Below are 17,868 nucleotides of genomic sequence, written 5' to 3' on the forward strand. Positions count from 1 at the left end.
TGATGAATGGCTAAATAAAATGCGGTATATCCAGAAAATGGTTTATTATACAGCAATAAAAGGGAATAAACTGATACATGCAAGAACTTTATGCTATGTGAAAGAAGTCAATCACAAGAGGTTGCATATTGTATAAGTACGATTCCATTTCTATGAAGTGTCCAGCTGTCTATTCCTGGACCTCATCACCAGAATTATAATTCTGAAATTTTTAATTTATGTCATTCTGTGTTCTCATCATCCTGTTATTTCAGCTCTTATTCATTACTCCTACTACACCTGTCACTCTACCTTGTTGAGACCTCCAGGCTTTTAAACTCCTCTTTATCGTCTGTCAACCCTCGCCTCTCTTTACTACTTCTCCTATCTAGCTCAGACCATGTGGTCTGTCATTTTAATTATTTTTTTGCCAGTATTAAGTCTTTTGCTCAAATGTCTTTCTATCCTGTCCACCTGGAAAGACCCCAACCTTGTAATTGTCCCTTTAACCTACCCCTACACCTAGATTATTGAGTACTATTGGAGAAAATCATGCAAAGGCCTATTGGTAACTCCCAAATATGACTACCAACTTCTGTTATGCTCAACCCTGCCACCCGCCCCCCTTATCCAGTACTACTATTTGTAACTGTATTAGATTCCTAGGGCTGACATAACAAAACAAACAAAAAAATCAAGTGGCTTAAAACCATTAAAATGTATTGTTTTGAAGTTCTGGAGGCTAAAAGCCCAAAATCAAGGGGTTGGCAGGACCATGCTCTGTCAAAGACTCTAGAGGAGGATCATTTCTTGCCTCTTTCTAGCTTCTGGCAGTTGCCAGCAATCCTTATGTTTCTTGCTTTACAACTGTATCATTCTATTCTCTGCCTCTCTCATCACACGGCCTTCTCCCTGTGTGCTTGTCTCTGTGTCTCTTGTCCTCTTATAAGGATTCCAGTCATACTGGATTAGGCCCACTAATGACTTTATATTAACTTGATTACATCTGCAGAGACCCTTTCTACTGTCTCTGGACAGATTACCTCACCTCCTACTTCACAGAGAAAATAGAAGTTATAAGCCATCAGAAGGAAACTCAACTTCCAACCACTAAACCAAGTACCTGATTTTATTGTATGCATGCATTCTTTCTTCTTTTTTCATTTCATGGAAGAATTGCTGCTTTTCCTACTTAAAGCTAATCTCTAAAGAGTTTTTCTGGCCCTGGCCGGTTTGGCTCAGTGGATGGAGCGTCGGCCTGCGGACTGGGTGGGGGGTCCCAGGTTCGATTCCGGTAGGGGGCATGTGCCTTGTTCACAGGCGCATGGCATCCCCAGTGGGGGGTGTGCAGGAGGCAGCTGATCGGTGTTTCTCTCTCATCGATGTTTCTGACTCTCTATCCCTCTCCTTCCTCTCTGTGGAGGAATCAATAAAATATATATTTTTTTTAAAAATAGTTTTTCTGGTCAGGTCACAAATAAGACGCAACCAATGAATGCATGGGTGGGTAGAGCAACAAGTCGATATTTCTTTCTCTCTCCCATCTTCACTCTCTCTAAAATCAATCAATAAATAAAAGAACTTTTCAAACTTGATGTCCAAAGCTGACCTCATCATCTTCCTCTCAAAATCTATTTCTCTTTCTGTGTTTTCTTTTTTTATTGTTGAATGGCACACCGTTTACCCAGTTACCCAAGCGAAAAACCACAGGATTCACCCTTGACTTTGCTTCTCTCCCTTACTCTCTCCATCCCAACACTCTCCAAGTCCTGCTTAACTAAGCAGAAACACAGTTTCCTTAGGACTTAACACTACATGTCTATTAATGAAGCCCACACTTGTATTCACATTTAAGCACCCAAATAATATTCAATTGATTTCATAGCCACCTACAACACTCTTTCCCATCTGAAGTTATGAAATCACATTTTTTTCCACATCCTGTAATTGTAGGGTTGATTTCATGCATTCAGATGTATAATTTGACTTTTTCTCCTGTGCTGTTTGTTTGTTTTTTTATCTCCTTTGATTGGGCCTATCATAGACTTATCATCCTAGCATCTTTGGGGAATCTTTATTTTCTCTTCCAGTCATGCATGAAACTTGAGGACATGATCATTGCAAGATAAGAGATTTCATGGAAAATGCTAGGCATAGTACCTGGCACATAATAAGCCCTTAATAAACATTAACAATTGTGGTTGTTGTTATTATTTCAATACTCAGCACAGAGTCTAGATCAGAGTAGACCTTTAATAAATACTTATTGGTTAGTGAATGAATCAATCAATCAATAAATCAAAGATTGATAGAATGAATACATCTCAAGCGCAGTAAACTCGATATTATTATCCCTCTTCTGCAGATAGGGAAACTGAGGCTCAGAGAGGTTAGATAACTTGCCCAAAGTCACTCAGCTGGAAAGTGGTGGAACCAAGACTGGAACCTAGTTCTGACTGACTTCCAGGCCTATGTGACCAATCCTTCTCTACTCTGCTTTCTCATATCTATTCTCACATTGGATATAACAACTAAGTTGTGGAGTCAGAGTGAAGGCTGAGAGGCTTCCCAAGGTTCTGTATTCCAAGCCTTAGGAAAGCTGATTCTCCTGCTTATGGCCCTGGAACGTGGGATTGTGGAAGAGGCCAAGAGATGGGCATCATAGCACTGGGAGCCCCACCTCTTGCCTTTCCTATGGGCCTCCCACTTTCTCTGCCTTAAGCTCTCTGCTTAGCTGTTTCTCCCAAGGAACTAACAATGCCGTGTGTCCCCAAGGGGATACTTTTAACACAAGGAGCCAAACCCCAGGTGAGTAATTCCACTGCTTGCCAGGACTGGGGTCAGTGGAATCTAGGGCCCAGAAAAGAACCAAAAATGGTATAAAGAACACTGAGACCTGTAGGACACCTGTAGTTACCTCCCTGGCTGTCAATTTCCTTTTCTGTAAAAATGGGGTGGGGTCGGGGGGAAGAGTGATAGTCCTTGACCTGCCTGCTTCATGGGACTGTTTGAGGCACATTAATAATAACAGCTAGCCGAAACCGGTTTGGCTCAGTGGATAGAGCGTCGGCCTGCGGACTCAAAGGTCCCGGGTTCAATTCCGGTCAAGGGCATGTAACTTGGTTGCGGGCACATCCCCAGTAGGGGGTGTGCAGGAGGCAGCTGATCGATGTTTCTCTCTCATCGATGTTTCTAACTCTATCCCTCTCTCTTCCTTTCTGTAAAAAATCAATAAAATATATTTTGAAAAAAAATAATAATAATAATAACAGCTAACATTATTGAGTGCCACCTCTGTGCCAGGTACTGTGTTGTGTGCCTTTCATATCCTCACAGTCAGTCCTATGAAATAGGTAGACTGTTTACCTCTTCCCCACCTGTTTCCCCCCACAAATGAGGAAACCAAGATTCATGGAATTAAGTTACTTGCCCAAGTGCTCTAACTCTAAATGACAGATCTGAAATTTGAAACTGGGCTGCCTTTGAGCCCTTCAGTGCTGCAAGACCACGGCCCGGAGAATGTTTGTGAATTCTAAGGAATGATATAAGCCTTGTACCTTTTTTGTACAAGAATGCACTGTATAAATATGCAGCTTGTTAAGATTGAGACTGGAGGAGGGTGCCTGGTGGAGATAATTTTCCAAGGAGGCAGTTGAATAGATCAGATGGTTAGGATGGAAGGGCTGTTCCTACCCACCCTACAATTTTCTGGGTGGGAAAAGGGGGACAGTACACAGTCTGAGTGGCTCTTTTGTGAAAGAGAGTCCTAGGGCAGGTTGAGATGGGAGAGGAGGTTCCTTGTGTATCGAGCCAGAGCCACAACAGTCAATAGTCAATTCAACGCAGAAGAGCATTGTGGCTGAGGTGATATGAAACTCTCTGACGGCTCGAAGGCAGGGAGCAGCTCCAGTTCTGTCAGACTTTCCAGGAAACTAGGGACACGCAGCCCAGAAAACAAGTGTGTGCAGGAGCCAGCCCCACCTGTGACCCCTTCGTCCCCTGCCTCTCTACCCTTGGGGCTTCAGCCACCCAGTTTCTACACTGCTCACTCTGTATGCACAGCCCGCTGCCTGGCTTCCCTGGTACCTCCCTTCCAGGCTCATTCTCTCTCCCACACACCAGAACTCTGTCTGCCGTGGCAGCTTCTTTGTTTACTTCCAGAGTTAGCGGGCCTGCCACTCGCCAAACACAACGAAGCCCAGCCAGGGAGGGCGAGGCTCCAAGCTCAGGCTGCCCCCTGCACAGGGCGCTTGCTTTAGGTCCTAACAACCCAGGTTTCAGGTCTGGAGAGAAGGGACACAAGATCTGCCCATAGCTGGGCAGGAATCCCCACTGTTGAAACAGCTTTGGCCAGGAGCCCTGGGAATCAAAGACTCAGCTGGAGAGAAGCAGGGAAAAAGTTGAGGCCCCTTGGGTGGGAAACAGAGGCCTGGTTCTCCCTCTCTTCAGCCAGGCAGATTCTGGTCCTGAGCCCTTAGAACGAGGACTTGGGTGCCCAAGTTGCCCTACCAGAGCGCTGTGCGCCCCTCCCAAGAGTTCAGGTCTCATGCCCCTCCCCAAAGATCCTAGTAGAGAAAGGGAAGTGGGCTTTTAGTCTGGGCAAAGCCCCAAGTAGGAAACATTGTCAGGATGTGTCTGGCACTGGACTGTCTGAGATTAGTGGGGAGGTTATTTATCTCATATGTAATTATGCATTTATATCATGTATAATGTTAAGGGGAGGGGCTCTAGCTCTGTTTCTGGAGATGGGGTGAAGAGGTCGGAGGTGACAGGTGAGCAGTGAGGTGTCCTGAAGGTGCCAAGCAGGAGGGTAGCAGGGCCATAGACAAGATCACGTGAGGAACAGTGATCAGTGGCAAAAAGGAGATGTCTCAATAGGAGAGGAGACATCTCTGGCAGCCCGGGTTCCCCAGAGAAAAACAGAGGCCCCTTTAAATGGTGGTCAGTTCATTCTGTGAGTATGTGGGGGGAGGGAGGGGGGAGCAGGCAGCTGATACTAGTGATTTTAGAGGAAATGAAATCCCCAATTTTCCTCACATTTAGGGAATTTCCCTCACATTTAGGGATCCATTTAAGAGACAATAAGTTTGACTAAGAAGTGCCGGAAAGAAAACCTAACTAACGCTGTTGGCAGGCCACAGCAGAGCAGATCGAGCTCCAGACCGACGGGCCTTTGGAAGGAACAGGAATGGGGTTAGAGGTAGCACTGGCCCCGCTCAGCCTGTACTCTCTGCCCCATTCTGCTTCCGTTTCCAGGACTGGAAGCAAGGACTGGGCCCTGGACACCAGGTTTATACATGAGGCAACCCATCTCCCCTCCCTGGGCCAGTCATCCTTTGAGGGGTCATTGGGTCCCCTGGAGTAAATAAGAAGTTTTCCACAGTTTTAGGCACAGCTTTGCTTTTTATCTCATCAACGTACATTTTAATCTAACAGTCTAACAGCCCCACATTCCTCACCCCTGCCCAAGCCCTCTCCCCCTCTTTCCCACCCCTGCCCAATCAGCATCGCATCTACATCAGGGGCAGAAAGTCACCAGGCACCATGTGATTCCAGGAGGATGCAGCACCCGTGGCTGTCCCAAGGGGAGCACTCCCTGGGGTGTCCAGAGTCCAAGGAGGCCCAGGAAAGGAGAGGTTCGTGGGTTGAGTCTCATTGGAAAACCAGGTCTGCTGGGTCTCTGTCCCATTCAGAATCTGTCTCCCTGGGCATGTCCCTGCCAGTCAGAGCAGCAGAAGAGCAGAAATCCCAGACAGAGGGACCTGTGGGTAGAAAGGGGCCTGTAGCCCAAGTCCCACTCTGAGGGTGAGCAAGGCTGTTGGAATCCCCTTTCCGGGCTGGCTGTAGAGATGCTCCTGGCTGCAGCTTCCTGACTGCTCTGTGATCCCACAAGTGCGAGGAGGGGCTCTTGTGACCAGCATCTTGGGGCTGTGCCACCAAGGAAGACAGAGGGCCAGTGCTGCTACCTGCAACCACAAGACTCCACCACCATGTCCTCATACTGCTTGTAGACCACGTTGTTGGCGGAGTCGATGAAGAGGATGCTGATGGGACTCAGCCGCGTGGGCACACAGCAGGTAGGTGGCGTGGACTCGGGGTCCATAGAGTTCATCAGGGTCTGGATGACGGCATGGTTCGTGGGCTCCAGGTGGGAGCGCAAGGGGAACTCACATAGCCCCTCACAGTGGAAGGCCTCATACTCAAGGGGTGCGATGATCCAGTCATCCCAGCCCATGTCCTTGAAATTGACATGCAGCGCCTTCCGACTGCAGCGGGCCTTGGGGTTCTTGCTGGGCCGCTTGCCCTGGCGTGTGGCCAGGGGAGCCCTCCGCTTTCGCCGCTGGCTGAACAGGTACTCATACACAGTCTTATCATCCTGGCCGGAGCGGGCCTTAATCTCATTGAAGAACAGATCCCGTTTCTTGGTGCGGCCAAACACCAGGAACAGGGCCTTCTCGTGAACCTGACGGGCAGCCCGGTCAAAGCCCAGGCCACGGAGGTCCACAGCCCGGCCCCGTTCCCAGGCCTCCAGCTCCAGGCACAGCTGGGCTGAGTTCTTAAAATTTCGGAAGAGCTTCCAGATGTCGAACACCTCCCAGCCAGATCCGTCCAGGCCTGGCACTGAGCGCACATCCAGCAAGGCTGCCGGCTGCCGGCCGCTGGGGCAGCTGGACAGCTTCAGCTGGGCAGCCCGCCCGCTACTGGGGGCCACTGGCTTGGCTGTGTCTGAGGGCTTCTTCCGCATTATCCGCAGCTCGGCCCCTAGCAGCCCATCCTTCTCCAGGGCACTGATGTCAAACACGTACCTCTGCTTCCTGACCACAGGACCTCGGTCATCTAGAGAGAACACCCAGAAGTCATTCCCTGCAACCTCATCAAGAAAGCCAGTCACCTCCGCCTCAGGGGAGGGCCAAGCCCTCTCCCCTCTAGAGAGCTTTCTTTAACCTCTTCCCCACTCTGAGAGAGGCCAAGACCCAACCACGGAGAGCCTTTTTCAGAATAAGGAGCGTCCTACACAGCCTACCAAGGGTTGTTTATCTGTAGATGTGGCTGGGGTGATTTGAGTGGTTCTGGGTATTTGTGTCAATCACCGTTCATATCAGAAATCCACCAGCTTCAGGATTGCCTTCTACCTACCTCTCTCCTATCTGTTATCTAATATGATATCTCACTGGTGAAATAGGTTTGGCGGCATTGTAATTAAGCCTGTTTTCCCGGCGGGGGAACCTGAGGCTCAGAGAAGTTAGGTCTTGCTCAGAGTCACCAGCTAGGAAAAAGCATAGTTGAAACACTAGCCTAGAACTTTTTATACTCAATCTGAAGCTGCTTCCACTACACCTTAAAGAAGATCTTCGTGTTCTCTTTTTACAGATGTGGCACAGAGAGGGGGAGTGACTTGACTATAGTCACACAGTGAGTTAATAACAAAAGTGGTCTACAATCCAATTGCCCTGCTTCCCAGTCTAATGATTTTGTTGTGTATGCGTCTCACCCTGTTGGGTGTATGAGTGTGTGTGTGTGTGTGTGTGTGTGTGTGAAAGTTTGTGTGTATGACTGGGTTCATATGTGAGTAAAAAAGTGACATGTCAGGCGTATGTATGATTTGGCTTGTGTCAAAACGTAAAGGGCATATGTGTGTGTGTATGTAAGAAGATTCCATGTATACATATGTGTAAGAAGGTGTGTGCACACCTAAATACATATATGTGATTCAGCATGTATGTACAAATATAAGGCTGTGTGTATGTATAAGAAACTCAGTAGTATGTCCGAATCAGCATGCCCTCTTTCCTAAATACCAATTTGCCATTGGGAAGCATTCATATATTGCTCTAGAAGGTGACTAATTAGGCCTTTAAACTCCCCATCTCCCCCTCTCTGAGCTCCCTTAGTGCTGGGGGGCACAATGACTTACTTTATGAGCCCCCAAGGGGTCACAGCTTTCCCTGACTGGGCAGGCAGCCAGGTCACCTCCCCCACCTCAGCCAGACCTGCTGCCTCTGTGGCTCCCCCGCCCTCTGTCATTCCCCCACAGGCCAGCTCTAATGAGGAGCCTCTCCCACTCGCTGACCCCTCCCCCACCCTGCCAGCCAAAGTCCTAAGACTCAGAACCAGAGCGTATGAGCTGCAATCACACTTAGGGAGAAACTGAGGCCCTGAGAGGGGAAGAGACTTGCTGAGATCACACAGCAAGTTGAGAGGAAAAGCCAAGACAGTAATGCCAGGTGGGCAGAGGGAGAAATGAGGAGAGCAGTTATTCTCCTGCGTTAATGATAAAAATTATCTGTTTAGGACAGGACATAAGTGTCATATTTGAAGGGCTCTCAGAAATCACCCAGTCCAGCCTCCATATAGTTATACAGACGGGGAAACTGACCCGGAAGGGAGAAGGAGCTTTCCCAAGGTCACATTGTTAAACCCTAGGTCTGTTGTCCACTCCCAAACCCCGTATAGCTGAATGTCATTCCATGACTCCAAGATGCCTCAGTTACTGTCTTCACCTATCCTGCCTCCTCTGCCCTCTAATCTGAGGGCAAAGTTGCAGAACCATGCGTGGCTAGAGATTAATTTCTCTGCCTTCTGAGAAAACCTACAAACCCCTAGAGCCTACAAAGTTTGGCCAATCCACATAGGAACAGAGCATGGCCTGGTGATCAAGAGTCTTAGAGTCTGGTCCCCAACTCTGCCACCAACTGGCAGGTCTTGTCTCCTCTCTGGACTTCAGTCATCCCCTCTGCACCTTGCAGGAACTGGTCTTGGTGATTCCCAGGTGCCTCCAACTCTGACATGCCAGCAACCCAGAACCTGGTATGTGTGAGATAGTCCCAGAGACCAGCCCAGGCCAGGTGCACACTCCGTCTCCCACCAGGGCAGTGCCAGGGCTCTGAAAGGCCCCTCCATGCATGCAGGTGCCCCTCCCTCTGAGCCGTGCCCCTGCCACCCCGCCCCCTCACCTTGCCCTTTGTCAATAAAGCTGGTGATGGTGTTGGCCAGGCCAGCCTCCAACTTCACGCTGCTGTTGCTTCCCTTTCTGTCAGCATCGGACAGCGTCCTGTACAGCGAGAGCATGTACTCGTGGGGCGTGATGGGGGGCGGGCGGAACGGCTCCTTGGGCTCTCGAGGGGCCCCAGGCTCCCTGGCCTTCTTCAGCAGGAAGGGGCTGGGGACAGCTCCTGCCTTTGGGGATACCTTACCCCCAGGAAGCTGTCCTTTTGGGGTCACAGTCCGCGTTGCAGCCTGCCTTGCCTGGGAAGGGTGTCCTGGCTTGGGTTCGGGGCCACCCGATCTGGGGGCCGGCTTTTTGGGTTCATCCTTCTTGGGCTGTGTCAGGCCTCCTGCCTGCCCGGTGCCCCCCTTTGCCCTGGCATTGGTGGCTCCCCCACCATAGCTGTGACCCCCTGGCCTGAATATATTCCGGGCCAGAGGGGGCCTCTCTTTGGCTTCTGCTTTGGCCAATCCTGGCCTGGTCCCCTGGGGTCTCTGGCCCAAGTCAGGGGCCCCCACAACAGTGCAGATAAATTCCAGGTCCAGCCAAGCCAGGTGCCAAAGCAAAAAAGTGAGGGGTTTGGAGAGTCTCATCCTCTGGCCAGCCGCTGAATGACACCAAAGAGAACGGCGGCAGCAGCGAAGGTGCCTCTGGTTTGGCAGGAAACACCATGAAAGGAGTGGACCCTCAAAAGCAGCGGCAGCAGCAGTAGCAGCAGAAGGAAAGGCTTTCTCCTCAGTCTGAGACTCTTTAAGTCTGCCGGGTGTGTGTTTGTATCCAGTCCCATAGTGGAAATGCTCTCGTATCCAGACGTGCACCGTCTCCAGTCAGCAGCTGAAAATAACTCGTTCTTGAAAGGAGAAAGCCGACCGCCCCCTTTCTCCTGCACAACTGACTGAGGGCTTGAAGGAGGCTTGTATAAGGCTGAGGGATTTTTCCAAGAAGGAAGAATGGCGTAATGCTGCCTGTGTGCTCCAGTTTTTTTTTTTTTTTTTTTAAGTTTTGAATCCTTTCCAGTGAAAATACTTCACACACACACACACACACACACACACACACACACACGCCTGCAGGTGCTCAGAAAAAATCTTTTACAAACCTGAACTCAGGAATTGGAAACGGAATTTCAACCCAAACCAATTTAATTACTCTCTGATGTCATGCTGTCTAAACTCATTTAAGTGCGATATATTTATGTGAAAAAAATCACCGCTGCCCTTTCGAGGCCATGGCTCACGGGGGCTCTTGGCACAGAGCCCCGAAGCGTGACTCTAGGCTTAGGGGGCCCCTCAGTCCATGGAACAGACTCAGGGGTCTTCACCTCCACCGTACCGGGCAGCCCACCCCACCCTCCTGAGGAGCGATGCTGAGGAACGAGCTCAAGGATCTTAAGCTCCCAAACATGGGGAGTGTGGGTTTTCAGCTAAGTCCTTGGGGTGTTTTTAAAGCAGTTTCAACTCCTGCGTCTAGTCTGGGGCCTGATTTGTTGTTGGGGGGGGCAGCACAGATGGCAGCATTTACCCACAGTTTCTTTTATTTTAATAAACTTGTGGTGACCTAGAGACAGAAAAATATCAGTACCCACCACACCCCTCCCCCAAACGCCATTGACTGAATTCAGATGATCTCTTCAGGCATTGGAGGGGCACTGCCACTCGGGAGCCCACTGCTTGGATAGAGGTATGTCCAGGGTGTACCTCACTACCACCCCAGGAAAGACGGACTCAGAGTTTTGTTGGAAAGGACTGGTTGAGTCCAGAGGCGGCAGACCCAGCCTGGGGCAGCAGCGGCCCCTGCAGGAGGCTGGGAAAAATGACTTCCCACATGATGGGTTTCTGGTAGCTCTGGAAGAAGTCTGAAGTCCAGCCGGAATACCCTCCTTTAACTTCCACCACTGGAGGACGTCCTCCTCCTCCTGAGAAATTCATCCTGAAAATTCACCTCCTCTCGGAAGCCTTCCCTGATCCCCAGACAAAGCCAATGACCTCTTCTTGTACATTTCGCTACAACACTTGTCACAATGTAAGAGGTATATCAGGGGTAGAAGCAGTAGTCAGGCAAGCTTCCTTCTTAATCTGAGATTCTTGGAGCCTGCCTAACAGAGATCTGTTCACACTCCAAGGTCACCAGACTGGTTTTCCAGCACAAGCTGACACACAGTGGAAGCGGCGCAGTGTCTGATGGACGAAAGATGAAACTCACAGCTGGGATATGCAGGTGCCTGACCAGCCCTTTCGTTGTGATGCTCCTGGGTCCTTGCTGATCTTCAGAGCGCAGCAGTAGAACTTGGCCATTTCAAGCTTCATTTGGTGCTTCTAGGTGAGAAACCCAGCAGAGCTCCACCACCCCATCTCAAAGGACCAGTGCACACCAGGCACACTCTTCGGGGAAGCTTTGAGGAAGACTCTCCCTCCTGTTTCCCAGATTCCCAACACTTGGCTTCCCTTTTGACTTGTCCCCACTTAAGCAGTCATCTCTGGCATTCCTCCCTCCTCTCCATTTCCACTGCTTCACTGTCTTCATCCTCCTCACGGCCTGTCCTACTATAATTCCCTTATGACTGGCTTCCATGCCTTGAGGATATCTCTGTTCCAACCCTCCCTCCCTCTAAAACATACCCAATGAAAAGTGCCATCTCATGCGCCCTCTCCTACAAGAAGCCTTCCCTCGTCTGCCAGAAAACACACACTGCAGATTTGCCTTCACACATTTTCTGTGCTCCTTTCCACTTTGGTAGCTCAAAGATATCCAGTTCTGCCCCTGCCCTTTGTCTCAAACACAGTTCATTTCTTCCACTCTGTACTCTTTTCATATTTTAAATACATTTTTATTGATTTCAGAGAGGAAGGGAGAGGGAGAGAGAGATAGAAACATCAATGATGAGGGAGAATCATTGATCGGCTGCCTCCTGCACACCCCCTACCGCAACCCGGGGCATGTGCCCTTGACCGGAGTCGAACCCAGGACCCTTCAGTCCGTAGGCCGACACTCTATCCACTGAGCCAAGCCAGCTAGGGCCATATTTTTTTTTAAATCATAACTTAATTCCTCATAACTGTAATAATTTATTTACATATCTGTCTCCCTCATTAGATTATGACTAGACTGTAGTATATTTATCTTTCAATTATTCCCAGCGCTGGGCACAGGGCCCAGCACATAGCATATTCTCAGTATGTGTTGTATGGATGAATAAATCTCTAACTGGCCTTATATATGAAAGCCATCATTTTCTGCTTTAATATGTAGTTATTTGTAGACACACCATGCCTTCCCTGCTGGACTCTGAGTTCCTTAAAAGAGGGATTCTGTCTTGCCACTTACTAGGAACTTTGTAAGGTCGAGTGAGTGAATAAATGAAGGGATGAATGAATCAAACATCAATATGTCCCATGCGCCTGGTTTGATAAAGAGCAAGGACTCGGGAGCAAGCAGACCTGGTTGTGAATTCCACTTCTGCTGTGTGGTTTAGTGCATTGTGCGATCTTTGGAAACCTCTAAACGTCTCTGAAACGCTGAACAGGGATCATGACAGTACCTACTCACAGGGTTTTTATGGGGATTCAATGAAATGAATCATAAAAAGTGATTAGCCTAGCACCTGGAAAACATTAATAACAGCTACTATTTACTGAGCACTCCAGTAAACTAGACTTAGGCCCTGGTGTCCCACAGCATTTTCACCTTATGATGAAGGTATTGTTAGTCCCACATTTTGCAGATAAAGAAATTGAAGTTCAGAAAGGTTAAATTACTTTTTGAGCCTAATTCCTGCCTTGACACATTTTTTACCAAGGAATCCCAACCTGGCCTCTAGAAACACAAGAAGTAAAAGGGTAGTGGGGCAATTACGGTATTCTTGGCTTTCAGTCAAGGTCTCATCCAATGAGCTGGAACTTTGGGACATGGATGATTCTGATCAGGGGCTATTGTTTGAAGACCCGGGGACCCCAGAGTGGGGTGGGAGCAGGGAAAGGGGACTCGGAGCTTACTTAGAAGGCCCTCTCCAGGGAGGAGCCCAGGAGACCAGCCTGGCTCTCACTATAAAGGTGACTAATCACTTCGGTCCCCTCTGGTAATTGCAACCAGATGCTGCCGCTGGCAGCGCTTCAGTCCTAACATGTTTAATTACTGGGACGTAGAGTCCCTCAGTCCCCCATGTCCCCTTACCTCCCCCTCTCCTGTCAGCAATATTAATGTCAAACTTGAGGTAGAGGATGGGAGCCTTGGGAAGCCACTGGCATGGAAATATTCTTTACAGTCCCTTCTACCATGTAGAGCCTTTAACTCTTGTACATGTTTACCCATCCATTATCTCATTGGCACTCCACAAAACATTCTCTTAAGGCCGGTAGGCAAGAATATTATTATCCCCATTTCACAGATGAGCAAACAGTAAAATGAATAATAATAATATAATAATAATAATCCATTGTTTTCAAAAATTTGCTAGTAGCAATTTTCGAAGTGGTTTTACATTCATTATGCTGTCAGAACCTCCCGAGATCTCTTGGAATCGGCCCAGCACAGCACAGTGACTAAGAGCATAGCCTCTGGGATCAGACAACTCAGTCTGTGTCCTGGCTCTGCCACGAACCAATTGGGTGACCTTGGGTATTCATTCATTTGCGCACTTAATTATCCAGCAACTATATATTAGGTGCCTAACGTATGGTAGGTCCTGGGCCTGACCACTGGATATCTAACAGTGGACAAGACCACCAAGTCTATGCTCACATTTTGTGAAAGAGACAGATAACGAAGAAAACAAATGCATAGTTTCAGAGAATTCTGAGTACTGTGAAGAAAAATTAAGCCGTGTCAAAGGGATGTCTATTTTAGATAGGAATGTCTCTTTGATAGATGACATTTGAGCAGAGAGGTGGATGTAGTGAGGGAATGAGCCATGCAAGGGTCTGGGGGGTAATCATTCCAGGTGGAGGAAACAGCAAATGCAAAGGCCCTGAGGCAGGAATGTGCTTGGCATATCTGAGGGAACATCTGAAGCAGAGTGAGGGGAGAGTGGTAGATAGGGTCAGATCATGCCGGAACCACGTCAAGTATGGCCTCACACACCAGAGGAGGAAGTTGGATTTTGTTTTCAGTGCAGTGGGAAACACAATGAAGGGTTCTAAATAGGAGAGCTCTCTGATCTGTAACATCATGTTTAAGAGTTGGGCTATCTGCCTTCAAATCCCGGCTCCCCAATTCACCAGCCATGTAATTTCAGGCTAGTTATTTAATCTTTCTGTGCCTCAGTTTCCTTATGTATAAAACTAGAGGCCCAGTGCATGAAATTCATGCACGGGTAGGGTCCCTAGGCCTGGCGGGCGATCAGGGCCGATTGGGGCTTTCCTTCCAGCAGCTGCCGGCCGAGGCCTTCCTTCATTCAGCACTGCCCCCTGGTGGTCAGTGCACACCATAGCAAGCTGTCGAACTCCCGATCGGTTGAACTCCAAAAGGGACAATTTGCATATTAGCCTTTTATTATATAGGATGAGGATAATAATAATATACCTACTTCATAAAGTTGTTGTGAATTAAGTTGTTGTGAGTCAAGTTCTTAGAACAGTGGCTCCATGCATAGTAAACACTACATAAATGTTGGCTATTGTTTACGTAAAAAAAAACACAACACTTCCTGAACCTGCTTCTTTACCTATAAAATGAGGATAAAAATATCTTCTTCACAGACTTGTTATAAGAGCTAAATGTATTTATATATGTCAAGTGCCTTTCTTCCTTTTTTTTTCTCTTTCTTTCAGCAGATAGTAGGTGCTTGATAAATTATAGATTTTTTTTAAAGATTCAGTTGTTAATATTGTTCCTGTTTCACAAATGAGGAAATTGAGTCTCAGAGAAGTTATGTGATTATCAAAAGTTTGAATTGTTTGTTTGTTTGTTTGTTTGTTTATAGCTATAAAGGATGGAAGTAAAACTAAGCCCAGACCCCTGACTCTGAATCAATGCTCTTCCCACATCAAGGAAGAACTGACCTTTCTTGCTATCACCCTACATGTTAGGGATCGGCTGGAAGGAAGGCCTGGAATCCCTGACCCTCTATCTGTTTTTCTTCTAATCGGAGGGGCCTGGGCTGTCCTGATCCAGAGAAACCAGTCCTCCCCCAGCCATCCTTCTGGTTTGTGGTGTTTCCATTCCCCAGGAATTGCCACAGTTCTCCTCCAGTAAGCTCTCAATGGCTCCCCCAGCTGAGCTTCTTGGAAACTGCACCTTGTCCAAGCGTGGGCCTTTTGTCCTGGTCAACACATCTCACTAGTCACAGAAAACCAATCTGAAAATTATGTGTGGGTGTATGTGTGTTTCTGTCTCTTGAGGGTATGGGGTGTGAACAAAGTAGCTATATATTGTTCACTTTTATTCTTTATTTAAAATATTTTTTCCACCCTGGCCACTGTGGCTCAGTTGGTTGGAGCATCTTTTGTACACCAAAAGGTGGTAGGTTCAATTCCCTGTCAGGGCATATACATACCCAAGTTGCAAGTTCCATCCCTTGTTGGGGCACATATGGGAGGCAGCTGATCGATGTTTTCCTCTTTCTCTCAAATTAAAAAAAAAAAAAAAAAAGGTTATGTGTTTTCTTTTAAAAAAGAAGAGTGCCCAGAACCTCCCAAGCTGCTTCCAGTTGCTTTTTAAAAAAAATATTTATTGGCAGAGGCAGCAGGGCCTGCAGGTGCAGGGCGGCGATGTCATCTTGTGCCTGGCTGTGGGTTAGGGTTAGGGACAACCCGGCGGGGGGGATGCAACAGGCGACTATGGAATGGCCTGGAGCCTGAGGAACAGGAGCCTGAGGAGCTGCTGCTGGAGCCTGAGCCTGAGCCTGAAGAGGAGCCAGTCGGGCCGTGCCCCACCAGGCGCCCCAGGCCCTGGGCCTGGCTCGGGAGTCCTCCCCCGGTCCCCCTTCCCCCCCCCCCCCCCCCCCCCCCCCGCCAGGAGGAGGAGGAGGAGCCGGGACTGGTCAGGGGGACCTGGGGGACCGTGCCATTGAAGACCCGGAGCTGGAAGTGATTAAAGCTCGAGTCAGGGAGATGGAGGAAGAAGCTGAGAATCTAAAATACAGAACGAGGTAGAGAAGCAGATGAATACGAGTCCACCTCCAGGCAATGCTGGTGCAGTGATCACGTCTATGGAGGAGAAGATGGAGGCTGACGCCCGTTCCATCTGTTGGCAATGTGGACTACGGTGCAACAGCAGAAGAGCTGGACGCACATTCTCATGGCTGTGGTTCAGTCAACCATGTTACCACGCTCCGTGACAAATTTAGTGGCCATCCCAGAGGGTTTGCATATATAGAGTTCTCAGACAGAGTCAGTGAGGACTTCCCTGGCCTTAGATGAGTCCCTCTTTAGAGGAAGACACATCAAGGTGATCCCAAAACGAACCAACAGACCAGGTATCAGCACAACAGACCGGGCATTCCCATGACCTCCATGCCACCAACTACAACAGTTTCCCATCTCTTCCCCATCTCTATTCTACAGTGGTTTTAACAGCACGGGTCTTGTCTACAGGTGCAGGGCTAGAGCGACTTCATGGTATTCCCCTTACTTAAGAAAAAGTGTGGCCCTGGCCAGTTTGGCTCGGTGGATACAGCAATGGCCTGCAGATTGAAGGGTCCCGGGTTCGATTCCAGTCAAGGGCACATGCCCAGGTTTCGGGCTTGATCCCCAGTAGGGGAGCGTGCAGGAGGCAGACAATCAATGATTCTCTCTCATCATTGATGTCTCTCTCTCTCTCTCTCTCTCTCTCTCTCTCTCTCTCTCTCTCCCTCTTCCTTCCTCTCTGAAATCAATTTAAAAAAAATTAAAAAAAAAACACGTTTGTATTAGGTAGAGAGAAAGGAAAAAAAGAGGAAAGAAAGCGGGGGGAATAAAAAAATAAAAAAAACAACAACAGAAGATGACCTTGATGGGGAAAAAAAAAAACCCACAAAAAGATATATTGTGGAAGCAGGGAGAATCCTACAACTAACTGCTGAGGAGGGACCTGCTTTGGGGGGTAGGGGAAGGCCCAGGGAGTGGGTCAGGGGGCTGCTTATTCACTCTGGGGATTCACCATGCACTCGACTCAACTGTGCAAGCTGCTCCCACTGTTTCCTTGTCCCACTTCACCCCTTTGGGGGCTGCTCAAGGGTAGGTGGGCATGGATGGAAGGAGGGATTTTTTTTTTAAACCCAGGGCTCAGGAAAGACACCAAACTGTTCTGCTTGTCACCTTCCCTCCATCTCTTCCTCACTTTCACAGTACCCTCCTGCCTGCTCCTGTCCTGCCAGGTCAACCACCCACGCCACCCCTTTTCTGGCTCCCTGTTCCTTCAGATTGCCTGGTGATATATTTTGTTTCCTTTTGTGTTTCTTTTTCTGTTTTGAGGTTTCTGTAGCCGAATATATGATTCTGCTCTAGTGTAAATTCCCCTCCCCACTGGGGAAATGCACTACCTTGTTTTTGGGGGGGGGGGTGTGGGGACTTTTTTTGTTTTTCAGTTTTGTGTTTTATTTCCTTTGCTTCCCCCTCCCCTTTTTTATTTGGAGGGAATGGGCACAGAAGTGGGCACAGAAAGGGGGGAGGTGGCTTTTATTTTTCTAGCTCATTTCCAAGGGGTGGGAGTTTTTTTTAAATATGTGTCATGAATAAAGTTGTTTTTGAAAATAAAAACTGTTTGGCTTTTTGAATGTAAATATATATATATATTTTTTAATTTATTTATTGTCTAAAGTTTTACATATGTCTCCTTTTTCCCCACTTGACCCCTCCCCCCCCCCCCCCCCCCCCCATTGATTTTTATGAGAAAGGCAGGGAGAGGGAGAAAGAGATAGAAACATGGATTGGCTGCCTCTTGCACACCCTCTACTGGGGATCGAGCTAGAAACCTGAGCATGTGCCCTG

The 17,868-nt window shown here is 48.3% G+C and overlaps 1 protein-coding gene and 1 pseudogene across 1 annotated transcript; one reads left to right on the forward strand and one right to left on the reverse strand.

Annotated features, from left to right (window-relative positions):
* Positions 1 to 5,872: 5,872 nt before the first annotated feature.
* GDF5 (growth differentiation factor 5) lies at positions 5,873 to 9,558 on the reverse strand. Its single transcript, XM_008149686.3, has 2 exons — positions 8,934 to 9,558; positions 5,873 to 6,816 (listed from the first exon to the last, which is right to left on the reverse strand). Exons 1-2 carry the CDS (start codon positions 9,556 to 9,558, stop codon positions 5,942 to 5,944), a joined length of 1,500 nt encoding a protein of 499 aa, XP_008147908.1. The 3' UTR covers positions 5,873 to 5,941.
* Positions 9,559 to 15,303: 5,745 nt separating this feature from the next.
* LOC103293419 (polyadenylate-binding protein 2-like) lies at positions 15,304 to 16,408 on the forward strand (annotated as a pseudogene).
* The last annotated feature ends 1,460 nt before the right edge of the window (positions 16,409 to 17,868 follow it).

Source organism: Eptesicus fuscus, chromosome 12 (genome assembly GCF_027574615.1).
Source record: "Eptesicus fuscus isolate TK198812 chromosome 12, DD_ASM_mEF_20220401, whole genome shotgun sequence".
NCBI classification, from domain to species: Eukaryota; Metazoa; Chordata; class Mammalia; order Chiroptera; family Vespertilionidae; genus Eptesicus; species Eptesicus fuscus.

Bases quoted from the DNA above. Each gene is read 5' to 3' on its own strand.
- GDF5 (XM_008149686.3), bottom strand. From the start codon at position 9,558: ATGAGACTCTCCAAACCCCTCACTTTTTTGCTTTGGCACCTGGCTTGG. The intron at 6,817-8,933 runs GTGAGGGGGCGG...TGTTCTCTCTAG, and splicing joins CTTTATTGACAAAGGGCAAG to ATGACCGAGGTCCTGTGGTC.